Source organism: Stenella coeruleoalba (genome assembly GCF_951394435.1).
Source record: "Stenella coeruleoalba genome assembly, chromosome: 21".
Classification (NCBI taxonomy): Eukaryota; Metazoa; Chordata; class Mammalia; order Artiodactyla; family Delphinidae; genus Stenella; species Stenella coeruleoalba.
Window position 1 is genome coordinate 2,883,827 of NC_137167.1, and position 27,317 is coordinate 2,911,143.

The window sequence follows — 27,317 nt, forward strand, 5'->3', positions numbered from 1 at the left end:
AGAAAGCTGCCACCGCCAGAATTTACTCTTTGCTCCTTTAGAAAGCTTGCAGTGCTCAACCCGCCCTCTGTTCTCTGAGATGTGAGACTGCCACCCGGAACTGTTTCCTCCAGGAGCTCTCTCTGAAATGTAAACATCCGGGGAGGATGGGGACTAATTCCGTGGGTACCTTGCTTCATGTGGCACCACCGCCTCCTGCCATAAGGATAGAAGTTTGTTTCTCCTCCATAAAAGCGCGAGTGAACAAACCCAGGTGGCCCAGTCACGTGGACCAATCCCGTCCCAGCTCCCAGTGCCCTTCCAAAGCCAGTCAGCCTTTCAAACTCCAGCCTTTTGCTTCAGGAAACTAGTTCCGATCACGCTGGACCCTCTTTCCATTGGCCTCACCGCTTTAGCAGCCTCTGGCTTTGTTCATCTTTGACAAGGGCTGGCTTCGCCTGTGATTTGTTAAACTGATGTGAGCTGTCTCCTGGGCAGAGCTGTAACAGGCAGGATTTGGACGGAGGTACCACTCTACAAGCCAAATGACATACAGAGTTTAATCAAATAGAAGAAAAACTCTTTATGGAAGTGGAAGGGTGTGATCTCTAATAAGATAAAATGCAAGAACAAACAGCCATGAAAGGTGGGAAAATAGAAAAAGAACTGACCTCTGTCGAGAAAATCCAGCAGTCAGGACAGAATCCCACCAGACCCGAGATGGTAATGGACACCGTGGGAAGCCGTGGGCTCGGCCCTGCGGGGAGTGAGGCCAGCTGTCCTTACAGCTGCGTTTGGGATGGATTCTGCAAAGGAAAGCTAGCGGGATGCTGGCATCTTTTATCTGGCGCAGTGTTTGCAACACACATAATTAGATAAGGGGGTTACAGGGTCTGGAGCATCTTATGACATGACGCAAACATCTAGCATTTCTATCAACTTTGAAATCAGAAACACATGTAGCCTGAAGAAAAAAAATGTTTTGGAACTAATGCCCAACAAAAACTGATTACCGGGAGAAAAATGGTGGCTTGCTACACCAGTGAAAACAGATTACACAGATATGCAGCTGAAGACAACCACTGGCGATGCGTCTTCCCGCCTAATTTCAAAGTTTAAACAGAAGGTGTGTTTAAAACCTCAGAAGCTGCATTGTTCACAGGGCCATGGCTGCTACAGCGTACTGCTCAGGATTTTTAAAGATCTACCCCTGGTTTTTTACGATTGATGGAAATCTCTTTCTGAAAGGCAGTTTGATTTGTTGAGAAAATTTCTCAAAGTCCTTTTGTCACCCCCATTTATTTGGAAAACAGGACTACATTAAAGGAAAAATAAAAAATAGTATGTTGACTTTCATTTAAGATCAGATACCATCTGATACAAACCAGATTATTGTGCATTTATGAACGAGGCCCTTTATGGGCCAGAATGAAGTGAGGTCAAGTGTAAGAGCAGCAGTTTATTCACCTAATTATAAAGCGGAATTAGGAAAATAAGTGCAAAAAATGAATAAACAATGTCAAATTATTACATCCCCACTCCAGGACAGTACTTTCTGCTTTGTTACACAAGGACTCCACCCAACTTCCCCAGAGGATGCACTGTGACATGGGTTTTCTGCAGCCACCGCTGCACACGGTTGTCCCCGCTGCCATGTCCCACTCCACCACTCACCCTGCACACTCCCTGCCCTCCCCAGGGAGGTGCCAGCTGTCCCCGCTCAGCCCCGGGCCAGGCCAGCCCAAGCTCCCTCGTCACGGCTGGTCTTGCACAGTTTGGGGAGCGTTTTCCGGCCAATAATGTTATGAGGCACAGAGGGGATGCCCGCTCCCTCCCGTGTGGCGCTGGCCGAGTGCGTGTGTCTGTCGTGATGGCAGTGGGGTGGGCATCTCAGCTGTGAAGCGACCTGAGCGGGAGCCCACCTGCCGTGGGACCACTTATGTGCGATGCTCTGCTTATAACCCAGCTGGATGGGGACTTCCTGCTCCATCCGGCTCAAGACATCCTAACCGATGGACACCCCGACTTGAAAACTGCTTCTGGAGAGGCCCAGCTCAGCCTTACCTGCTGAGACTCGGGCTGACAAATGTGCACTGCAAGAGAGGGGTTTCCTCAAAGATGACAGCTCTCCCCACACGCACGCGTGCACACGCACACACACACGCACGTGCGCACACACACATTAGCTCCAGATACACGCGAAATTTTACCTATGAAAAGCAAACCCACCACCCCATTTTGCTTTCACACGTTTATTTAGTGCCTGCTCTGCACGGGCCACTGTGGCGTGCGTGAAGAATGTGCCTTATCCGCCACAAGCTCACAGGCCAGCGTGGGAAACTGGTCATGTACCCAAATCACTGTCATGCAAGGCAGAGAGCAACAAGTGCCACAAGATTGAGCCCAATCAGATATTACGAGAACTCAGAGCAAGAAAATATTACTTAGGGACAAGATTAAGAGATTAGAGAAGGTGCCTTAGAAGCAGGGGGCAAATGTGATAGGTCAAGGGTCGATGGGAGAAAATTAAGGGGACTAATCAAACTCAGGGGCAGGAGGCAGCTGATGGGGCTGGACACAGCCGAGAAGGTGTGCTGGGCTCAACGGAGGACGGCTCTACCTGCCAGCAAAGCTGTTCGAACTTCAGTGTAAGTGCTTATAAGGAGGTGATGTGAGTCAGCTCTGTTTATGAAGTGTAATCTGGGGCAGTGGACAGTGGCTTTACAGAAGGACGGACTGAGGGAAGGAGGCCGGTTGAAAAATGATTCCTCTTGGCATCTGGGCAAGAGTAACAGGCAGTGACCCTGAGAACTGAGACGACTTGGCAATGACTAAACATGGGAAAGGGGGACAGAGGAGGTAAAGCGGGTGAAAGACAGTTTTATCCGAGAGACAGAGGGTCACCTGTCTGCAGAGCTGGGACAATCCAAGCCGGAAAGGCTTGTGTTTGAGAAGAGAGGGTGGAGGGGGAAGCCTGAATGCTGGCGGACACCCAGGTGGACGGGTACAAGTTGGGATGAGAGTTTGGGTAGAGACGGGGTAGCTGGAAACTCACTATCCAAGCAGGGTGATAGCTGACATCAGGGGACAGGTCGAAGTGACCCCGTCTCACCATGCAAGGATGCTCCAAAGTACACCTATAGCCACATCTTCCTTCAGTTTGGAATTCTCACAGGAAATCCCTAAGTAGGATGCTGCAAAACGGGGGTGCTGGTCCCCTGTGTTCTCCTCCTTCACTCCTGAGAAACAATTCTGCAGTTTGGTGATTCCAAGCAGGAAAGCTGCCTCCACTGTGGAGGGTCATTCTGAAAAGAGTTACTCTGATGAGAGTTTTTTAAACTTCTCATTTATTTTCAAGAGTTTTCTGTAACAAAATTATTTTTCTAAGGATTTCAGAAATGCCACTGATGTCTCCCACCCCACTGGGTCTCAGAGCTGGAGGGGAGCTGAGCGGGCAGCACCGTGTCCCTCGTTGTGAGGGGACCTGCCTCGCGTCTGACCCGGCAAAGACGCCACAGCAGGAGCCCGGCCGAGACCATGAGCTTCTCTCTCTTCCTAGAGTCAGAGGATGGCCTGGGGGACCAGCTACCACCCAGACACACAGACAGAAAGACAGACAGGCAGGCAGGAGGTGGGTGGGTAGAGAGATAGGTATATGCAAGGGTGGCTGGGAATAACACACCTACTGTTTCACTTGTTTTTCAAATGAGGAAAAGGAGAAAATGGCTTCTGATAGAAAGGCATTTTTTTGGACCCACCAGTTATTTACAGATCTGAAAGGAGATTACTTGGAATTTCTTGAAATACTAAACTGTACATAACCGAAATATGTTAGACTATGTTACCACACACTATACCCAATAAGCTTCACAGTCAGACACAACAGAAACGGTGGTATCTTGGTCGGCGTGGACCAGCACAGAAAGGCAGTCTGCAGGAAAGATCATAAGGTCAGACCGTAGGTGGTCACAGAAGCAAAATGGCCTGGTTAACTCCCTTGTGAAAAATTAGAGGAGAAATCCTTAGAATGAAGTTGCAAAGGCATCCATTTCTACAGAAGATGGAGAGGAAAGACAATCACGTTTCAGACGTCTGAGTCTCACGTATACAGAGTCAGATGAGCCACGTCCGATAATCAACCAGCCTGAGCACGTCCGCATCGCCCCCAATAACCTGCAAATATGCAGGTTTATAACGAATGGCTCCTTTTAATGATGCCCCAGGCCCTGTTGTCTGCTAGCAACACATCTCAGCTGGGGCCTCAGATTTTCCAAAACACCTTCTTCTTATAGAGAACGTAAGCGATGAGCACCCAGAGTGCAGTGGCGACTATGTTCTGAACGAGATGCTCCCTGTGTGACTGGTTGTCCCCCAGCCTCCACTGGAAGGGGAAGTAGTTGGCGAAGACCTCGTGGCCCACGTACACCAAGATCGAGTTCATTCCTGGGGAAACACAGCTGGTTATCGACTTAACTCTTGCAATTTGCCTTTAGTTCAGTGAAAAAAGAAAAAGTGCCCACTTGTTATTGGCTACTCCAAAAATAAGTGATGCGAATCTTAGAGATTTGAGTGTGAACCTTATTCAAAAATTATTAGAAAACATTCCTTTGGTAAGTGTAATTCTGGAATACCAAATTTGAAAGGAAAGCCAGAATTATTCATTTATATTCTCCACACAGAAAACTGGAGGACCAATGAGCGTAACTGTTACTGGACTCGGGGCTGAAACGAGTCACTGAAGTCATCTGCTGTCTCTCATCTCGGGCAGAACCCGTGCATCTCCGCGTGGTGTCTCTTAGGCACCGCCTGTAGGGCAGGGGGTTTACATGAGAAAGCACGGCCCTGTTTGTGAAGCTCGAGGGACTGGATGTCGTGCCTGAAGCGGCCAGAGGGGTGCATTTATGATCCCACAACCTAAATGGTAAAACGAGGTGGCGCTGCTCGGGGACAGGCCCAGCAACGCCCTGCATGGACCCCCTCGGACCCCCTCGGTCGGCACCTTGGACACACCCGGCACCCGCGGCCTCTGGCCTGTCCGCTGGGTCCCCTCCTCTGCGAGGCCTGGGGCTGGTTGGTGGGGGGACTCACCAGGGTAGAAGAACGGGGTTCCCGTCCACAGCCCCTTCACGTCCACAACGGGGTACAGGACCAGCAGGATGAAGAAGGCGAAGGAGCTCAGCGTGGTGACATAGGAGATGGACCTGGGGGACAGCGGGCATCTCAGGGCTCCCGAGAGCACATCCAATGCCAGCCCGACCGGATGTGAAAACGACAGACTTTCTGTACCTACCAGAGGTTTTTGTTTACTGGAATAAAGCCTTCATTTTCGGAAGCCTTTGTCAAAGCAACAGAAATAAACCCCTAGAAGCGGGGAGAAGATGTTAAAGTTTTTTACATCATCTCAAGAAACAATTGTGGTTCAAAACTGAAGAAAAGGAGTGACTTAATTGCTTAGGGAAGGCTGAAAACTGTGCCCTCCGTTTTATTCTTTTAACTGGAAAAACATTTTTAAGATGTGTAACTAAAAATGTTCTCCAAAAAACCTCTTTTCAGCATTACTCTTGAGTTGAAGGTAAACGACCTTATCAACTGGAGTGAATCCGTGAAGGAAACAGGGCTGCCAGGTCAGGGGTGAAAGAACAGCTAAGCTTATCTTTTGCCCCCAGTGAACCTGTTATCATTGGCCTGGTCCTTCTAGCAAAGGTCCCCACCAGAACCCACACCTCCGCTCCATTTCCTCATATCTTCATTGACTTATTTATAAAGACATTTTCCTAAGAAAATCAACCTGAGAACTTAGGTGTCGAGACTTTTCCTCTCTGATATTCAAGTGAAGAGTGTTACCGATGCGAAGTGACAGCTGCTGTCTATCCCACGGCCGGCCACTAAACATTTTATGTCTTTGAAATGTGTATGTGTGAAGAGAAGGAATTTCAGTGAGGACCAACCGCTACTTACAAGGAAACAACCCCAGGTAGCAAATCTGATCAGGATGCCTTTAGTCTGATCCTTGTAATACAGGAGTATTTTCCCTGCCTGGGGAAGAAAACGCACAGTATGACCAAGAGAATCACCTACGATGTGTTCTTATTTCATACCCATCCACTGTCCTAACCGCTCGACAGGCGGACTCACCTGCAGGTACCGGGGTTACAAGGGGATGAACGGTACCCCTGCCCTTGGCTAGTGGAGGCCTAGAGGCACAGGGACCACTGGGGAGGGAGGGAGGGAAGGAGGGAGGGAGGGAAGGGGATGCACAGAGGAGGTACCGCCAGGCTGAGGATACGAGCACAAAGCAGTAACAGTGTCTGGGCAGTAAGGAACAGCATGCACAGGAGTATGTCACACGGGTGAAAACGCACAGCCTCCCCGAGGTGCTGCAGGTAATTCAGAAAGGCCGGGGGTGGGCAGAGGTGGGAAGGTGGGAGCAGGTAGGCACAAGCTTTCTCCCACAGGTGATGGGAGCCAAGGAAAGTCACTTTTCCCCCACAAAGTGACAAGGGACCAGCTCAGGCTGGCCTGCCAGATGGCCCAGTCTGGCAGGGGTACAGAAGAGGGACAGAACAGCGTGGACCCAGAGGCAGGGAAACACTTTAAAAACAGAAAAATCTGGGCTTTGCATAGCCCCACCCTCCTGCAAATTAGGAATTAATTTCTGAAAACATCAGAGAAAGTGTTAATAATAACTTAAAATAGCTAAAATTTATGAATGTCCCGGTCTTAGAACCTTATGCGAATTAACTGATTTAGGTGCGCCTACTTATTTGGGTGCCACTGAATCACAGAGGGTGCAGTTACACTCCCGGGATGACCCGGCTAGTAAGCGGGGTCAAGTCCAGGCCCCGGCGCCGGGCTGTACTCCTCGGCACCCACCCTCGGCTGTCCTGCAGGCGCAGATTTACCTGGAGAGCACGTGGGGGGATTAAATGCATTTATGACTAAAAGCACCCAATGTAAACTCTACAGTGCTGCAGAGAGAAAGGCAGTATCTCTAAATAGGAAATTATTTCATCACCAAAACGTATATGCTGTAGACCTACACTGTCCCACGTGGGAGCCACTGACCACCTGTGACAATTTCAGTTGAAATTTAAATGACGTAAAATTAAAAACCAGTTCCTCCGTCAGACCAGCCACGTCTGAGGACTCAGCGGCCACATGGACAGCACACGCGGAGCATTTTTACCGTTGCAGAGGCCCCCCCGCAGGAGGCTGGACCCGGTCTTTCCCCTCCCCGTCATCTCCCCGCAAATAATAGTTTCAAACACCAATAAGGAGAACTTCAGCAAGGAAAATCTAGACTGCTCAGAATCCTAACAAACACGTGAGAGAAGCCAAGAACAACCTGTACTGACTTTGGCATAGAACAGGCATAACCTGAAACTGTGCCAACTGTACACACAAGGTGACAGGTGACCTTCCAAAGGCCGCCAGCCCAGCAGGGACCCCTCTCAGCCAGGGGCTGCTGTGCGCCCACTGCCGAGATGAGCCGTATGAATAACTTCTTTGGAGAATATACGAATTATACCTAATTATTCGAAAGTGCTAAATTTTAGCAACCTCTGGTTTTGACCACCTGTCAAATATAAACAGAATTTATTAGGTCTGAAACACAGAAGATGTGCTTCCAGTTACTTATTTTAATCAAATGGTTTTTGGATTAGTAATGAATCAATAACCACGAAGTGTCAGGAACACGCATTCTCGTGAAATGAACAAATACCTGAACTCCTAAAAATGCCATCACGATGGAGTTGATGGTCCCCAGGATGCCTTCTGGGTCGTAGGCCACCTCGGTGTGATAAAGCACCTGACAGGGCAGGACAAGAAGGCGGGACTCACCCAAGGATCACAAAAAGCACACAGCAACTCACAGACAAAATGCAAACTCGGATACACCCCAGTATTCAACATTTTTGGTTTTGCTGCAGAAATTCACTGCTAACTTATGGGGATGACGGGCAGAATACTCCTGGCCAAGAAAGTGTGTGGCATGTGACCCTCTGGCATGTGACACTCTCCCCACATGGGAGACCGTGCTGGGCCCTGTGGCTGTGACACTACACGTCCCTAACCAGCTTCAAACACCACACATGACACCTTCTAATTTTCAGGTTTACTCTTTGCGGCCAACCCTACTGTAACGTCGACAGCTTCCTTTCTTCTTTTAAGGCAAATAACGATAAGAAAAATACCTTTGTATTATTTCATTATAAAAGAAATCGTTCTTGTAGAAACGGCAGAAATTTGGAACCAGTCATTGCAGTGGGTGCTGGAAGGCACTGCCCAGCTATCTGGCCCCTGCCTGTCCATCCCACCCCTTTTGCAACTAAAGCATCCACTCCCCCGGCTGCTAGACGTACCCACGGCCCAAAGCTCTCAGCAGCTTCTGGATTTGTCCCTGAAGACAGCTGCCCCTCAGGAGCCGCCCTCTGGCCAGGCCATCACATCCCACCAGGGATGTCTAGGGCCTGGCCCCTCACCTCACTGAGAACAACCCTGAAGGGCCGCCCCAGCCCCCAGGAGACCAGCGGGGGCCTGCGTGTGGCTGTCCCCACTGCCCCGTCCTGTTTCCTCCAGACCCACACGTGCTGATCCCAAAAGCACTGCCTGACAGACCTCCCTCACGGGAAGCTGTCCCCATACCTGAGATGTACAAGAAAGCACCTTGCTGCACACCTGACACCAGGCAGTCTCACTTTAACAGCCAAAGAAATGTCTACATGCCGCCCACAACCAACATTAAACTGAAGTCTGTAAAGTCAGCCAACTTTTCAAATAAAACTTCGTTCCACCCAAGTCTATTTCGTGGACACAGTTCGGAGTTGGCTCTTTCCCTTCCTTCCCCTCAGTGTCCGGTTCCAAGTTGGAGCCAGGCTCACTCACAGCCGAGGAAGGATGCTGGTAAAGGTGATGGTCTCCTAGGAGCAGGCGGTCAATGTAGCCGGCAGCGCCTCCCGTGCAATTCGGATACTTGCCCCAATCTCCGAGGCCCCCGGGGCCCAGATAGCCGCTGGGGAAGCGAGAACATGCACTTCACCCACCAGACTTAGGAGCAGGGGGATGTACACTGGTGATGTGCGTGCCCACAAAGAGCCACAAACACCCACCAGCCTGACGACCCCGGGGCGCCACGCACGTCCACTGCGGGGCCCCTGACTCGACGGCTGCCCGAGGGGTAAGGCGGGAGCCCAACGTCCGTCCCACCGACCCTGGAAAACCTCATGGAGACAGGCCTCTAGACACGTGCCCAAACCCCCTCCCACACAAGGGGAGAAGAGAGAGAGGAAGGGAGGTCCCAATGTGGGAAATCCGACAGCTGTAACCCAGGGGCTCGGACTTGGCAAAAAGGGGATTCCCGCAGGGCTGGCTCACGTAGGGCATCCGGGAACAGGTAAGAAGAAGGTCAAGGCCAGCCAAACACCTTCCAGCATCAGGATGAAGAGCCACTGGGGCCAGCTGGATGTGATGTCCAGCAGAGAAAAGCAGCTTGTCTCCTGCAGGGGCAGGGCATAAAAAACGTGAGCTAAACGCAAGTGGAATGGGAAACAATACACAGTGCAGTACATGTACTCAGAAAATTCTCTGTGACGCTCCTCGTGGCCTTTACGGTAGTAACACAAAATAGACGCGTGTTTATTCCATATGTGGCATGTGGTCTAGATGCTTCATCTCTATGACATAGCACAGTAAAATGCCAGTTAAGAAGAAATCAGTGGACAATTCCACTCCTATACCCAAGAGATCTGAAGAGAGATGTTCGTACAAAAACTTGTACACAAATGGACATAGAATCACTATGCGTAATATCCAGAAAGTGGAAACAAGTCAAATATCCATCACCTGATGACTGCATACAAAATGTGGTACATTCATAAAATGGAATATTATTCAGAAGTAAAAAGGAATCAAGTACTGATGGTATAACATGGATAAACCTCAAAAAATATTCTGCTAAATGAAAGAAGCCAGACACAAAAAGCCACATATTCTATAATTCCATTTCTAGGACATGCCCAGAACAGGCAGATCTACAGACAGAGCGTAGATGAGGGGTTGCCTAGGGCTGCGGGGACCTGGGGTTGGAGAGCGGCTGGTAGTGAGGACAGGGTGTTTGGGGGGATAATGAAATTGTGCTAGAATTAGACAGTGGTGACGACTGCACGACTCCATGAATATACTAAATATCCCTCAATTTTACGCCTCAAACGTGTAAGCTTTATGGTACGTGAATTATATCTCAATAAAGCTATGATTTTAAAAAGAAATAAAGGGACTTCCCTGGTGGCGCAGTAATTAAGAATCTGCCTGCCAATGCAGGGGACACGGGTTCGAGCCCTGGTCCGGGAAGATCCCACATGCCGCGCTGCAACTAAGCCCGTGCGCCACAACTACTGAGCCTGCGCTCTAGAGCCCGCGAGCCACAGCTACTGGGCCTGCGAGCCACAACTACTGAAGCCCACGCACCTGGAGCCCGTGCTCCGCAACGAGAGAAGCCACCGCAATGAGAAGCCCGCGTGCAGCAACAAAGAGTAGCCTCCGCTTGCCGCAACTAGAGAAGGCCTGCGCGCAGCAACAAAGACCCAACACAGCCAAAAATAAATTAAATTAAATTAAAAGAAATACAGCTATATTTTAAAAAAGGAAAATAAAATTTAAGCTTTTGGAGCTCTTCTGGTTGAGGGAAGGAGAGGTGCAGCCCACCACTCCTGGTGTCCCCCCAGCCCTGGGCTCCACTGTGGGACCTGGATGAGCCTTGCAGACCCTCCGGTTCCCCACAGCCAGCAAGGTCAGGTTCACATGTGCACATGGAGCCCCTGCGTGCCTTCCATAGCCTACAGCAGAGGGCACGGGTGCGCCAGCGGGGGTCAGGGGGCGCGGTGTGAAGGAGTGAAGTGTAAATGCTCTCCAAGCACGTAAAACCGAGGGATCATTACAGGAAAAACCAAGAGAACCGGGGATTCAGTGATGAATTTGCTAGTTACCCACACAGGAAGGAGCTGGACAACAAATACAGCTTTATTAACTTACTGTGAAGTAGGACCCCAAATGGAAGCATTTAAATATTTCCACCTGAAGTTTTACTTCCGTTGGGAGAAAAAAAATAGTTGTCATCTGAGTAAACTCAACTCAGCAATTTATAATAAGACAGAAAGTAATTACAAAAGAGGTGAGATGCTCACATACTTCTTACAAAGAAGACACAGGAAGCGGCCCAGGGCGGAACTGTCATCTCCTGGCCCGACATTGGCACTGTCCAAGTCGAACCTCTGCAGCATGTGTATAGACACTGAAATGTTCTGTGAGGTTTTTGTGTATCCGTACCACCAAGAAATTGAAAAACTGGCAGTAATTCCCCCAAGAGGCTGGACCAGCCAACTAGAAGATGGTGATGTTATTTAACGCCATCACATTGGAAACTGAAATATGTGTTAAGAGGGTAGATCTCAGGTTATGTGTTCTTTACCACAATTTAAAAGAAGATTGATATAAAGACTAAATAAAAATAACTAATTGAAGAGAAAAAAGAATGTTTTTGACTGAGTTAAAGAGTCTTGTCGTCTCTGGTACTGCACTCAAAACTAAAGAAAGTTCTAGCACCTAAACAGGGACCTCTCCCCCTTTCATAGTGCAGGGTTTCTCACCGAGGTGCAGATCTCAGGCACGGGCTTGGCAAAGAGCAGCTCCAACACGGCGACCGCAAAGTAGGTGCCCCCGAGCCGCTGGAGCACGCCGGGGATCCGCACCTTCTCCCAGGACACTGCGGGACGCACAGGGTGCAGGGGTGTCAGCCAGCACTGCTCACTTCACCCCAAGATGACACCACTGTTTCCTGAGCGGGGAGACAGACTTCCATTGCATCTGAGGAAGTTAAGCTCTTGGAGATGGAAACACACGTGGTCAAGGGCCTGGCTCACACACGGCAGTGACGCTGGGCTAAGAGCCAGGGAGGGTCCGGCTCGGTGTGGGGATAAAGCGCAGACGCCCTCGGCCCTGAAGCCCTGCCCCACCCCGCCCCGGCCTTTCCCATCAGGAGTGTGGACTCAACTCACATCCAGCAGGAGCCTGCAGACCCAGCACAGCTCGCGGACTGTCCCTGCCATGCAGGCTACGTGACTGTATCACTGCCCGAGGGTAACCCTGTAAGGACCCCCGCAGTGTGTCCTCCTGGGAGCAGTGGCCCTCTGTTGGGGGATCCATCGAATGGACTTTTCTGTGACACCTTCCCTTAGCACCCCACCTCCTCCCGTCGCCTGAAGCCTTAGTGCTTCTTGCCTGAGGGGTTCACCTGGCACCTGCCTGGATAAGTACGTCTTCTTTCTGCTAATGACACCGTAAGCCCCTTGAGGACGGTGGCCGCTGCCTTCCCCGGTTCCAACACTGGTCCCCAGAACAGGGCTCACTCACATCCTTCCCTCAGCTTTCCTGTGCCTCTCACGCCACTCAGTGACAGAGATGTCATACCTTTCCCGCAGCCCGGGGGCATTCAGGTGATGGCAAGGTGGACCCTTGAACAACAGCCTTACTGTGAAAGCTGGTGAAACCAAAGCGGCAGGAGGGCGGCTCTGAGAACCAGTGTGGTCCCTGCTCTGCCCTTCACTACACACGGACACAGCACTCACTCTCCCGGCCCCAGGGTCTTCCCTTGTACAGAAGGGTTTGAGTGGACTGGAGGCGCCTCCCAGGCCTAAAATTCCAAGATAGTAATAATGATAATGCCCAAAGTCATACAAGCATTAGATATACTTTTCTAGTAACTGTTCTTTTTACAGGTACATGAGATGGAGAAACTGCATTTCTTTCAAATTATAACACATCATTTCCCTATTTCAACCTGAATACATTCTAACAGAGGGGAAAAAATACTTACGTGGACCAAGGCAATAATTGGGGTTCACAATGACAATTCCTATACAGATTAACAGGAAACTCCTCCACGCAATTTTCCCCAGCAATCTGAATTTTGAACATCCCCGCTGCAGAACGGAAGTCATTGACAGAAAGATCGAAGATCCCATAATAAACACAAACCTAAAAAAACAAAGCTGTTACTAGATGGCCACTTTCAACTTTGTCTCTATGTCATTAGTATTTTATAATCTACTACATAAGAGAAGCAACACATGATTTTTGAAAGAAACTGACGATTGAAACCACATCCGGTTTAGTGGTGGAGAAGAATCAGAATGTTGGGCTGGAAGGACTGTGCACCTTCTTGTCCTGTCTTAGGGGGAGATCCTTCGGGACTGACTGCAGCTTCCATGGACAAGCCTTCCATCAAAGACAGACAAACCACTAGGTATAAAATAAGCTACAAGGATGTATTGTACAACATAAGGAATACCAATATTTTATAATAACTATAAATGGAGTGTACCCTTTAAAAATTGTGAATCCCTATATTGTACACCTGTAACTTATATAATATTGTACATCAACTATACGTCAATTAAAACAAAAGGAACTCCTCCCCCACTCAGATAAACCTGAGTTCACGTTAGCAGTGAAACACTGGGGACCAAAGACGCAAACCAGTGGCTGGTCCTGCCTATAAATGATGGAGGCAAGCCGCTCAAAGCATCTCAGCAAAGACACAAGAGCCACGCTGTGCAGGGGCCAGAGTCCCTCAGCAGGGGAATGCTCCGGGCAGAGCGGGGTACTCCACTATTATTTTATTTTATTTTATTTTATTATTTATTTATTTAATTTGTTTATTTATTTATTTTTGGCTGCATTGGGTCTTCGTTGCTGCACACGGGCTTCCTCTAGCTGTGGTGAGCAGGGGCTACTCTTCGTTGCGGTGCGTGGGCTTCTCACTGCAGTGGCTTCTCTTGTTGCAGAGCATGGGCTCTAGGCACACAGGCTTCAGTAGTTGTGGCTCGTGGGCTCAGTAGTTGTGGCTCGTGGGCTCTAGAGCGCAGGCTCAGTAGTTGTGGTGCACGGGCTCAGTTGCTCCATGGCATGTGGGATCTTCCTGGACCAGGGCTTGAACCCGTGCACCCTGCATTGGCAGGCAGGTTCTTAAGCACTGCACCACCAGGGAAGTCCTCCACTATTATTTTAAAGTGTAACTTATTACTATCCTTAACTGCTACATACTTCTCTGTATTCCCTGATACTGATATACTGTATACCTTTTAGGAACTAAGATGTTCAAATTTATTTTCAGGATTAGTGGAATATTCAGAATTTATGATTTCCTACGAGATTCCAGGATCTTGTACATCATATCCACACGAATAAAATGTTCCCTTTGAAATCAGCAGTCTTTTATTCTCACGTTTCTTAGATAAGCACGAGCCCAAGTATCAGAATGATTCAGAAACCTGGCTTTCGGAAGGACCTCATCACGCTACCACCTGTGGGCAGCACAGGCCCGCAGCCCGGAACTCAAGGCTGGTGTTGGGAAGGTCCAGCATCCACTGAAAACAAAACTTTGCAGATGGGCTACGAAGAGCGGATGGCCGATTTGCAACTCACCACGGGAACACAAGGTCAGCCACCGTCAGTCCTGCAGAAGAACACAAGCACGACAGTGAGGAAAGGACCTGGAACGCCGGTGCTCCCTGACCCGGGAAGGCTTCCATCTCACACTGACGGGGAAAGCCCTGGCTAAACCTCATGAAGCAGCACCGAGCTCCCTGGACTCTGTGGCCAGGGGCCAGCCCGGGCGTCACCTGAGAGCACCCCTGCTGTGGGAGCACCACAGAGAAGTATGTGGACAATCTGTGAACTTAGGCAGACCTTACTCAAAACCCATCCTAAGGCAACCCCCCAGCCAGATTCACAGCCACTGTTCAGCACCACTCAGACCACCCCCAGCTCCACGGCATCCCAGGAGGACCGTGAGTCTCGGGGCAGGACGCCCGTGCGGCTGAGGCACGGGGCACACCTAGAAGAGCACAGAGATCGTGTACAACGTGATGACAGCGAAGCATCTCGGAGTCAGAGCACATGAAAGGAAGAGCAGAGCTGAAGGCTGACAGAACGACCTAAGGGGCCTCTGTGGGGCTCACCTCTGGAACCCCTGGGGGACGCCAAGGAGCCCTCCTACCTGCGGCTCTCAGAGGGCCCGCGTCAGCAAGGCGACCTCTCAGCGGCGTCTTACCGTTCCAACTCGCGTGCTTGAAGTACCAGTATCTCCCACCTCCGTAGTTCACAAAGACCATGAGGGTGAGAGCGATCCTGCAAAGCCACAAAGATACACTCTCAGGGCCTGGGCATGTGACAAGGATGGCCCGACTGCAGGACACAGGTGCCGTCACGATACAAGCAGACACTGAAAGAGCAGGAAACTCCCACTTCTAGCCATCACGGTTAGGACCCTCGCGCTAAAGTCCTCTCTGCCAACATTTCCAACATGACGTCTGAAGACAAACTTACACCAACACTGAACTGTGTAACTTGAAAATGGTGCAAAACATTCCCGATCACTCCACTTTGTGCTAATAACTTAGATGTCTCAGGTTAAAGAACTGTAGTGGGAGGGGACAGTCTTTAGGGTCAAGCCCTGGGTCCCTCTCTCTTAGGAGCCACTGGACCTCAGGCGAGCCCCTCATCAGTTCTCTGTGAGGAGGGACACCCCTGACCTGGGGACCACAGGCACCACGATGGAGAGTAACGTACATCACAGCACCTAAACGGTGCCTGAAACATCTTAGCGCTTAAATCAATGTCGACTCCCGTCCACCTGTGAACATCTCCGAAAGAAAGAGGAATACAATAAAACAGATTCTGCATGTGCTGTTGTTTGCTGCTAATTTCTCAGAATACGGGGAATAAAAACGTTAGTATGTCAGTGGGTGATCTGTGGGCACTCTGGAGCCCACCTTACTCAACTCTGTGGCTCAATTTCTTTATCTGTGAAACAGGTGTATTATTAAAAGTATATACTTCATAGGATTGCTAAAAGATTAAGGAAATTAAGACAAGCTGGAACAGTGCTTGGCATACCATAAGGACTCAAAACTGTTAGCAGTGGTCACTATTAGTATCGTTACTGTTATTACTGCCTGGCTTTGAGCACACACAGGAGCACTTAGAGCTCGGGAAGCTGGGTCAGTTATCAGTTATCACTGGAGTTTGAAAGGCCTCAGTGGGAGAAACAGAAGACCTGACACCTAGACATTGCTTTTCAGCCATACAGTCTTAGACTCTATTTTCAGAGTTTGGTCCCGGCCTTCGTTCTTTTCCCAGAACCGGAAAATAACAATTTACTGCAGGACTCTGTGGATTTGCTGTCAGTTGATATCCGAGCTGCTGTGCGAATGGTGGAGGAGGCCGAGGGCTGTCCCGGGTTCCGTTTCCAGACTGGGGCACTAGCCCATTGGTCCAGGGCTGAGCGGACACGGGACCCTCGGGCAGCTGCTCACACGTGTGAGTGGCTTTCTCAGCAGCACCTGTGCACCAGGGGAGACGGGCTCCGGCCTCTCCCACTGCTGCTCTCCAGTGACACGTCACCCTGGCTCTCGTGACAGTTTTCAAGTCAGGAGAGGCTGCCGATTTCTCTTTCGGGCAGGAAATCCTTTCTAGCCTAGAGAGTAAAAGGCACGTGAAACGCCTCCCGCTGCAAGTGGGTGGACTTGTGAACGTGCCACCCGAGGCCACCTGTGCCCACGGGTCACCAGGGAGCCCACGTACCCGCGGAACGTGTCCACGCAGCGGAGGCGCAGGGGGGTCGCCGACTGACGCCAGGCCTCTGGTGGGGGGTCGCCCGCCCTGCTCGGAGACCCCAGCTCCTGCCGGAAAAGAGGAGAAAAATGCAAACAGTTCATAATACAAAAGAGTAAACTATACTTTCCTGTGTTTTAGGGAAGAAATTAGCAGAGTGAAAGCCAAGGATCATCGTTCTGGATAATACTTTAATTTGCCTTTGTAAAGACCCCACCTAGAGGTTAGGTTTTTCACTTTATTTGGTTTATGTGCCGCCTGCTGAGCTCTCCGTGGCCATGCTGATAAATGATAAATGACCACAAAGGAGCAAGAGTACCAGCAAGTGTGTCCAAAAGTGGACAAAGATACGTCCATGTTAATCAATTAACACAGACAGTATGTTTAATCATCACAGCAGGCCATCTCATGTATAGACTTAATACTGATGTCTCTCACTCTTTTGTCTTCATCTTTTTTTTTTTTTTTGTGGTACTCGGGCCTCTCACTGTTGTGGCCTCTCCCGTTGTGGAGCACAGCCTCCGGACGCGCAGGCTCAGCGGCCATGGCTCACAGGTCCAGCCGCTCCGTGGCACGTGGGATCTTCCTGGACCAGGGCACAAACCTGTGTCCCCTGAATCAGCAGGCGGACTCTCAACCACTGCGCCACCAGGGAAGCCCATCATCCTGATACTCTCTACTTAAACAGATTGATTCAACAGTGCTGCCTGAAGAGTGAAAACCATCTCCACACCCAGCATCACAAAGCAGCTCAAGCTCCAGCCTCACAAAGATGGGGGCGGGGGGGGCACCCTTCACGGGGCCAGCAAGGACTGCTGTTTACCAAGAAGGCAGGACACATGACCTGGCCTTGCACAGCACGAGATAATTAAGATTACTAAATAGCAGACTGTAAATCCGAATCCAGGAAAACACCCAGAGCACACACGATGCGTCTGAACAACTCACAGAATTGATGAGGCCATCCGTTTCCTGAGAATTTATGGCTTTAGAAATCCAATCACGAAAGTCTTCCAAGCTGTAAATAAATGAAAGGCCTGGTTAATTTGTTTTCCTCGGCAGAATTTTCAGAATGGTATCATATTGAAAGGAAATTAATTTAAAGTTCACATTCTATACAAGTCAAAGAACTAAACATTTTAAAGTGTTTTAACGAAACGGAAGTAGAAATCCAAGTACATTCAAATGCTTCACCCTGACAGCATGGTCTCCTGATCGATGAGACAGAAATAAAGACAGAGCTTTCGTTCAAGGGTGTTGTGAGGAAGATGGCAGAGTACAAGGACGTGCGCTCACTCTCTCCTGCGAGAGCACCAGAATCACAACTAACTGCTGAACAATCATCAACAGGAAGACACTGGAACTCACCAAAAAAGATCCCCTACATTCAAAGACAAAGGAGAAGCCACAATGAGATGGTAGGAGGGGCGCAATCACAGTAAAATCAAATCCCATAACTGCTGGGTGGGTGACTCACAAACTGGAGAACACTTGTGCCACAGAAGTTCACCAACTGGAGTGAAGGTTCTGAGCCCAACGTCAGGCTTCCCGACCTGGGGGTCTGGCAATGGGAGGAGGAATTCCTAGAGAATCAGACTTTGAAGGCTAGCCGGATCTGATAGCAGGACTTCAACAGGACTGCGGGAAACAGAGACTCCACTCGTGGAGGGCACACACAAAGTAGTGTGCACATCGGGACCCAGGGGAAGGAGCAGTGACCCCATAGGAGACTGAACCTGACCTACCTGCTGGTGTTGGAGGGTCTCCTGCAGAGGCGGGGGGGAGGGGGTGGCTGTGTCTCACCATGAGGAAAAGGACACTGGCAGCAGAAGTTCTGGGAAGTACTCCTTGGCGTGAGCCCTCCCAGAGTTCGCCATTAGCCCCACCAAAGAGCCCGGGTATGCTCCAGTGTTGGGTCGTCTCAGACAAAACAACCAACAAGGAGGGAGCACAGCCCCACCCATCAGCAGACAAACGGATTAAGTTTTACTGACCTGTGTCCACCACAGCAACACCCAGCTCTACCCACCACCAGTCCCTCCCAACAGGAAACGTGCACAAGCCTCTAAGATAGCCTCATCCACCAGAGGGCAGACAGCAGAAGCAAGAAGAACTACAATCCTGCAGCCTGTGGAACAAAAACCACATTCACAAAAAGACAGACAGGATGAAAAGGCAGAGGGCTATGTACCAGATGAAGGAACACGATAAAACCCCAGAAAAACAACTAAATGAAGTGGACATAGGAAACCTTCCATAAAAAGAATTCAGAATAATGATAGTGAAGATGGTCCAGGACCTTGGAAAAAGAATGGAGGCAAAGATCGAGAAGATGCAAGAAATGTTTAACAACGACCTAGAAGAATTAAATAAAAACACCTAGAAGAATTAAAGAACAAACAAAGATGAACAATACAATAACTGAAATGAAAAATACACTAGAAGAAATCAACAGCAGAATAAGTGAGGCAGAAGAACGGATAAGTGACCTGGAAGACAGAATGGTGGAATTCACTGCCACGGAACAGAATAAAGAAAAAAGAATGAAAAGAAATGAAGACAGCCTAAGAGACCTCTGAGACAACATTAAACAGAACAACATTCTCATTATAGGGATCCCAAAAGGAGAAGAGAGAGAGAAAGGACCCAAGAAAATAGTTGAAGAGATTATAGTTGAAAACTTCCCTAACACGGGAAAGGAAATAGCCACCCAAGTCCAGGAAGTGCAAAGAGTCCCAGGCAGGATAAACCCAAGGAGAAACACGCCGAGACACATGGTAATCAAACTGACAAAAACTAAAGACAAAGAAAAATTATTGAAAGGAACAAGGGAAAAATGACAAATAACATACAAGGGAACTCCCATAAGGTTAACAGCTGATTTCTCAGAAGAAACTCTACAAGCCAGAAGGGAGTGGCATGATATATTTAAAGTGATGAAAGTGAAGAACCTACAACCAAGATTACTCTACCCAGCAAGGATCTCATTCAGATTAGATGGAGAAATCAAAAGCTTTGTAGACAAGCAAGAGCTAAGAGAATTCAGCACCACCAAACCATCTCTACAACAAATGCTAAAGGAACTTCTCTAAGTGGGAAACACAAAAGAAGAAAAGGACTTATAAAAACAAACCCATAACAATTAAGAAAATGGTAATAGGAACATACATATCAATAATTACCTTAAACATGAATGGATTAAATGCTCCAACCAAAAGACACAGGCTCACTGAATGGAAAAAAGAAAAAAAGACCCATATATATGCTGTCTACAAGAGACCCACTTCAGACCTAGGGACACATACAGACTGAGAGTGAGGGGATGGAAAAAGATATTCCATGCAAATGGAAATCAAAAGAGGGCTGGAACAGCAATACTCATATCAGACAAAATAGACTTTAAAATAAAGAATGTTACAAGAGACAAGGAAGGACACTAAATAATGATCAAGGGATCAAACCAAGAAGATAGAACAATTATAAATATATATGCACCCCAACATAGGAGCACCTCAATACATAAGGCAACTGCTAACAGCTATAAAAGAGGAAATCGACAGTAACACAATAATAGTGGGGGACTTTAACACCTCACTTACACCAATGGACAGATGATCCTAACTGAAAATTAATAAGGAAACACAAGCTTTAAATGACACAATAGGCCAGACAGATTTAATTGATATTTATAGGACATTCCATCCAAACAGCAGATCACACTTTCTTCTAAAGTGCACATAGAACATTCTCCAGGATAGATCACACCTGGGTCACTAATCAAGCCTCAGGAAATTTAAGAAAATTGAAATCATATCAAGCATCTCTTCTGACCACAACGCTATGAGATTAGAAATCAACTGCAGGAAAAAAAACATAAAAAACACAAACACATGGAGGCTAAACAATACGTTACTAAATAATCAAGAGATCACTGAAGAAATCAAAGAGGAAATAAAAAAATACCTAGAGACAAATTACAAAGAAAACACAATGATCCAAAACCTATGGGATGCAGCAAAAGCAGTTCTAAGAGGGAAGTTTATAGCTATACAAGCCTACCTCAAGAAACAAGAAAAATCTCAAATAAACAATCTAACCTTACACTTAAAGGAAATAGAGAAAGAACAAACAAAAGCCAAAGTTAGTAGAAGGAAGGAAATCATAAAGATCAGAGCAGAAATAAATGAAATAGAAACAAAGAAAACAATAGCAAAGATCAATAAAAATAAAAGCTGCTTCTTTGAGAAGATAAACAAAATTGATAAACCATTTGCCAGACTCATCAAGAAAAAGAGGGAGAGGACTCAAATCAATAAAATTAGAAATGAAAAAGGAGAAGTTACAACAGACAACGCAGATATACAAAGCATCCTAAGAGACTACTACAAGCAACTCTATGCCAATGAAATGGACCTGGAAGAAATGGACCTATTCTTAGAAAGGTATAACCTTCCAAGTCTGAACCAGGAAGAAACAGAAAATACGAACAGACCAATCACAAGTAATGAAATAGAAACTGTAATCAAAAATCTTCCAACAAACAAAATACCAGGACCAGATGGCTTCACAGGTGAATTCTATCAAACATTTAGAGACTCTTCCAAAAAACTGCAGAGGAAGGAACAGTCCCAAAATCATTCTATGAAGCCACCATCACCCTGATACCAAAACCAGACAAAGATACTACAAAAAAAAAATTACAGACCAATATCACTGATGAATATAGGTGCAAAAATCCTCAGCAAAATACTAGCAAACAGAGTCTAACAACACATTAAAAGGATCATACACCATGATCAAGAGGGATTTATCCCAGGGATGCAAGGATTCTTCAATATATGCAAATCAATCAATGTGATACACCATATTAACAAATTGAAGGAAAACTGTATGATCATCTCAATAGATGCAGAAAAAGCTTTTGACAAAATTCAACACCCATTTATGATAAAAACTCTCCCAAAAGAGAGCATAGAGGGAAACTACCTCAACATAATAAAGGCCATATACGACAAACCCACAGCAAACACCATTCTTAATGGTGAAAAACTGAAAGCATTTCCTGTAAGATCATGAAAAAGACAAGGATGTCCACTTCCACCACTACTATTCAACATAGTTTTGGAAGTCCTAGCCATGGCAATCAGAGAAGAAAAAGAAATAAAAGGAATCCAAATTGGAAAAGAAGTAAAACTGTCACTGTTTGCAGATGACGTGTTACTCTACATAGAAAACCCTAAAGATGCCACCAGAAAACTACTAGAACCAATCAATGAATTTGGTAAAGTTGCAGTATACAAAATTAATGCACAGAAACCTCTCACATTCCTATACGCTAACAATGCAAAATCAGAAAGAGAAATTAAGGAAACAATCCCATTTACCACTGCAACAAAAAGAAAAAAATACCTAGGAATAAACCTACTTAGGGGGAAAAAAAGACCTGTATGCAGGAGACTAGAAGACACTGATGAAAGAAATTAAAGATGATACAAACAGATGGAGAGATATACCATGCTCTTGGACTGGAAGAATCAATATTGGGGAAATGACTATACTACACAAAGCAATCTACAGATTCTATGCAATCACTATCAAATTACCAATGGCATTTTTTTACAGAACTAGAACAAAAAAATCTTAAAATTTGTATGGAGACACAAAAGGCCCTGAATAGCCAAAGCAGTCTTGAGGGAAAAAAACAGAGCTGGGGGAATCAGACGCCCTGACTTCAGACTATACTACAAAGCTACAGTAATCAAGACAATATGGTACTGTCACAAAAACAGAAATATAGATCAATGAAACAGGATAGAAAGCCCAGAGATAAACCCACGCACCTATGGTCAACTAATCTATGACAAAGGAGGCAAGGATATACAATGGAGAAAAGATAGTCTCTTCATTAAGTGGTGCTGGGAAAACTGGACAGCTACATGTAGAAGAATGAAATTAGAACACTCTCTAACACCATACACAAAAATAAACTTAAAATGGACTAAAGACCTAAATGTAAGACCAGACACTATAAAACTCTTTGAGGAAAACATAGGAGGAACACTCTATGACATAAATCACAGCAAGATCTTTTTTGATCCACCTCCTAGAGTCATGGAAATAAAAGCAAAAATAAACAAATGGGACCTAATGAAACGTAATACCTTTTGCAAAGCAAAGGAAACTACAAACAAGACGAAAAGACAACTCTCAGAATGGGAAAAAATATCTGCAAATGAATCAACAGACAAAGGATTAATCTCCAAAATATATAAACAGCTCATGCAGCTCAATATTAAAAAAACAAACAACCCCATCCAAACGTGGGCAGAAGACCTAAGTAGACATTTCTCCAACGAAGACATACAGATGGCCAAGAAGCACACAATAAGCTGATCAACATCACTAATTATTAGAGAAATGCAAACCAAAACTACAATGAGGTATCACCTCACACCAGTTAGAATGGGCATCATCAGAAAATCTACAAACAACAAATGCTGGATTGGGTGGGGACAAAAAGGAACCCTCTTGCACTGTTGGTGGGAATGTAAATTGATACAGCCACTATGGAGAACAGTATGGAGGTTCCTTAAAAAACTAAAAATAGAATTACCATATGACCCAGCAATCCCACTACTGGGCATATACCCAGAGAAAACCATAATTCAAAAAGACACATGCACCCCAGTGTTCACTGCAGCACTCTTTACAATAGCCATGTCATGGAAGCAACCCAAATGCCCATTGACAGATGAATGGATAAAGAAGTTGTGGTACATATATAAAATGGAATATTACTCAGCCATGAAAAGGAACGAAACTGAGTCATTTGTTGAGACGTGGATGGATCTAGAGACTGTCATACAGAGTGCAGTAAGTCAGAAAGAGAAAAACAAATATCGTATATTAACGCATGTATGTAGAACCTAGAAAATTGGTACAGATGAACCGGTTTGCAGGGCAGAAGTTGAGACACAGATGTAGAGAACAAACGTATGGACACCAAGGGGGGAAAGCCGCAGGGGGGTGGGGATGGTGGTGTGCTGAATTGGGAGATTGGAATTGACATGTATACACTGATGTGTATAAAACTGATGACTAATAAGAACCTGCAGTATAAAAAAACAAACAAAAAAACCAAAAAAACAACTAATACTAAACTTTCTTTGGGTTACTTGTATGGAAATATGTTAATATAAATGTTTCAGACATTACATGAAATTTCTAAAAATCTTATATGTTCTGGTATAATGTTATAAGTCATAATTCTAGTTATTACTTTAAAATGTGTATCTCAGAAATAACTAAATTTCCTTGTCAATTGCATTATTATGAAGTGTCATCAAATCTGTAACCATGGTCATTTTTAAGTCTTTTGTCATCTACAGACAGTTCTGGGTGTACTCTGATGCTTTTGCAAATACGTTCCTATAAAAGGGTTTCGTCTTCAAGGAATTCATGGGAAAGACTCTGACAAGTACAGGTTTCTGGTAACTGACTATACTGCTGAACTGAATGAATAAGCATTTTCAGAACTCTAATGGAAAACTAATGAATTCATAAAAGTGCTAACAAAAGATCAAGATAAAAAAATAATTACATGGGACTGAGTGAACTGATGAGGATGATTATAATTTTTGTGACTTTCTGTATGAATAAAAAAAAAATCCCACAAGGACTCAGAGGCAAAAGATATACAAATCAATTTTCACTGCAAAGTAAAGGAGCTGTTACAGTGGAGGATTACTGGACTGACTGTCAATATTATGACACAGTATGAGTGTGTTTCGTGTTTGTTAATTGCAATCATTGTTATTTTTCTTGTGGTCATCCATTTACAATGCTTGGTGTCAGTTTATTTATCTCTTGTAAAAATAAAATACAGTCTGTATGTGTGAAAAAAAAAGATGAGTGAAAGACAGATAGAGGTTTAAGTCAGGATGCAAAAATCAGTGAATGTATCTGATTAATAAATAAATAAAAGTAGTATTAAAAAAAAAGACACATGCACCCCAATGTTCATTGCAGCACTATTTATAATAGCCATGTCATGGAAGCAATCTAAATGCCCATCGACAGATGAATGGATAAAAAAGATGTGGTACATATATACAATGGAATATTACTCAGCCATAAAAAGGAACGAAACTGGGTCATTTGTAGAGACGTGGATGGATCTAGAGACTGTCATACAGAATGCAGTAAGTCAGAAAGAGAAAAACAAATATCGTATATTAACGCATGTATGTGGAACCTAGAAAATTGGTACAGATGAACCGGTTTGCAGGGCAGAAATAGAGACACAGATATAGCAAACAATCATATGGACACCAAGTGGGGGAAAGTGGTGGGGTGGTGGTGGTGTGATGAACTGGGAGATTGGGATTGACACGTATACTCTAATATGTATAAAATGGATAACTAATAAGAAGCTGCTGTATAAAAAAATATACAAAATTTAAAAAAAAAAGTGTTGTGAGGGTGAAATGAGATCATTATTCCTCGTTGCTGGAATTCTGATTAACAACACTATTAAAGTTAGAATAGCAGAAGCCTGAAACAACCAAACGTGCCCAATGCAGCAATGACTAATCTCAGTGTCTGCATCTGTGAGAGGATGAGCTATGGCTATTCAAACAGCAGGAACAGTGCAGCAACGGGATGGACCCAGAAACCATCATACTAAGTGAAGTCAGAGAAAGACAAATACCATATGATATCACTTATATCGAAACAGAAACAGACTCACAGACATAGAGAACAGACTTGTGGTTGCCAAGAGGGAGGGGAGTGGGAGAGGGATGGAATGGGAGGTTGGGATTAGCAGATGCAAACTATTATATAGAGAATGGATAAACAACAAGGTCCTACTATACAGTACAGGGAACTGTATTCATATCCTATTATGAACCATAATGGAAAAGAATATTTAAAAAAAAGAATGTATATACATGTATAACTGAATCACTTTGCTGTACAGTAGAAATTAACACAGCATTGTAAATCAACTATACTTCAATAAGACAAATTTTAAAAAAAGAGAGACAAAAGAAAAAAAAATTTTGTCCACCCTGGAAAAAAAAAGAATGCCTGTACAAAGAAATATAAATACAAACTATTAAATACAAAAAGCAAATCATAGTATTCAGACTCAATTACAACTAAATAAAAATGCACAGATGTGGGACTTCCCTGGCCATCCAGTGGTTGGGATTTCATGCTTCCACTGCAGGGGGCACGGGTTCGATCCCTGGTCGGGGAACTAAGATCCTACATGCCGTGTGGCACGGCCAAAAAAAAAAAATGCACAGATGCAAACTGAGAAAGTTTGACAGTGACCTTGGAGTGACTCACAGTTAATGTACGGGGTTCTTTCTCCTAGATGGTGCTTTAGTGCAACAAGATATCCAGAGGATATTAAGTTGATTTACATGATTAACGAAAGATAAATAACTTAACTGGTTTTTCTTTGAAACGAGAGTTCTTACTTGGAAAAAATGTTTCAAAAAGTATATTTAGCTCTTCACACAATGTTTACATTCTGATTTAGTTTACTTCCCCCCCCTTTTTTTTTTAAACTTTGGAGTGGAAACGAATCCTGATTTCCAATACACTAAAGATTGCTTAGTGACTTGATGGGGTAATATCTTTTGTTATTTACAATTCCTGAAATTTTCTGGGACAGTTTCACTTTTATTTAGTTTGTTTGTGCCCATAAAGACATGAACTTTCCACTTTATGTCCCCACATCCGATTATTAAAGTCCACACAGAATCTTTTCTCAACCCAACAACTGTAGCAAACTCAGAGCTAACAGGCCAATTTGTTATTTTTCAAATAATAATGAATACTGAGCATTTTTAATTTGGTATATAAGAATGATTAAATTTGCCCTTTTAGTAAGTATAATTCTTTGATTAAAAAATCAAGAGAAGGCAAATCTTTGTCTGTAAATCATTGAGGGCTTTCTTATAGAAATTATATATAACATTTCTAATATTACAAGCCCTTATATGTACTGTGCTTCCAGCTCTCTTGATACTGAAAAGTGTAATAAACTTCATACTCACACAGGTTTTGCATAAAATTTGCACATTTGAACATTTGAAATATTCAATGCATAGGATTTTTCCTCCTCTTTCCTTTTTTTTTTTTATGGTCATGGAAAGTTTCAAACATATACATACATATAAGTAGACAAACCAGTATAATGAACCGCTATGGACCCATTACCTACCTTCAACAAGTATCTACGAAGCATGGTCTTCATCTTCATATCGAATCTTACTTCATCTATACTCCCACCCACTGCCCCTTTTCCCTGACTTGGCTTGGTCATTTTAAAGAAAATCATAGGGGACTTCCCTGGTGGTGCAGTGGATAAGACTCCATGCTCCCAAGCAGGAGGCCTGGGTTGGATCCCTGGTCAGGGAACTAGATCCCACATGCATGCCGCAACTAAGAGTTCACATGCTGCAACTAAGGAGCCTGCCTGCCACAACTAAGGAGCCCACGAGCTGCAAATAAGGAGCCTGTGTGTCACAACTAAGGAGCCCGCCTGCCTCAACTAAAACCCAGTGCAACCAAATTAATTAATTAATTTTTAAAAAAAATATATTTTAAAAAAATAAAGAAAGAAAATCAGAGACATCATATCATTTCATCTA

At 45.6% G+C, this 27,317-nt stretch overlaps 1 protein-coding gene across 1 annotated transcript in view; it reads right to left on the reverse strand.

Annotated features, from left to right (window-relative positions):
- Window positions 1–730: 730 nt before the first annotated feature.
- The window catches only part of HGSNAT (heparan-alpha-glucosaminide N-acetyltransferase), a 48,731-nt gene continuing 22,144 nt past the window's right edge, over window positions 731–27,317 (reverse strand). Inside the window, exons 7-20 of the mRNA XM_079908937.1 lie at window positions 17,599–17,668; window positions 16,621–16,718; window positions 15,089–15,165; window positions 14,461–14,491; window positions 12,851–13,011; window positions 12,033–12,164; window positions 11,625–11,740; window positions 9,355–9,476; window positions 8,866–8,992; window positions 7,703–7,789; window positions 5,938–6,015; window positions 5,270–5,340; window positions 5,068–5,180; window positions 731–4,422 (exon numbers count right to left, since the gene is read on the reverse strand). Of these exons, the coding sequence (XP_079765063.1) occupies window positions 4,241–4,422; window positions 5,068–5,180; window positions 5,270–5,340; window positions 5,938–6,015; window positions 7,703–7,789; window positions 8,866–8,992; window positions 9,355–9,476; window positions 11,625–11,740; window positions 12,033–12,164; window positions 12,851–13,011; window positions 14,461–14,491; window positions 15,089–15,165; window positions 16,621–16,718; window positions 17,599–17,668 (1,465 nt within the window). The 3' untranslated portion in view covers window positions 731–4,240. The remainder of the gene's footprint in view (window positions 4,423–5,067; window positions 5,181–5,269; window positions 5,341–5,937; window positions 6,016–7,702; window positions 7,790–8,865; window positions 8,993–9,354; window positions 9,477–11,624; window positions 11,741–12,032; window positions 12,165–12,850; window positions 13,012–14,460; window positions 14,492–15,088; window positions 15,166–16,620; window positions 16,719–17,598; window positions 17,669–27,317) is intronic.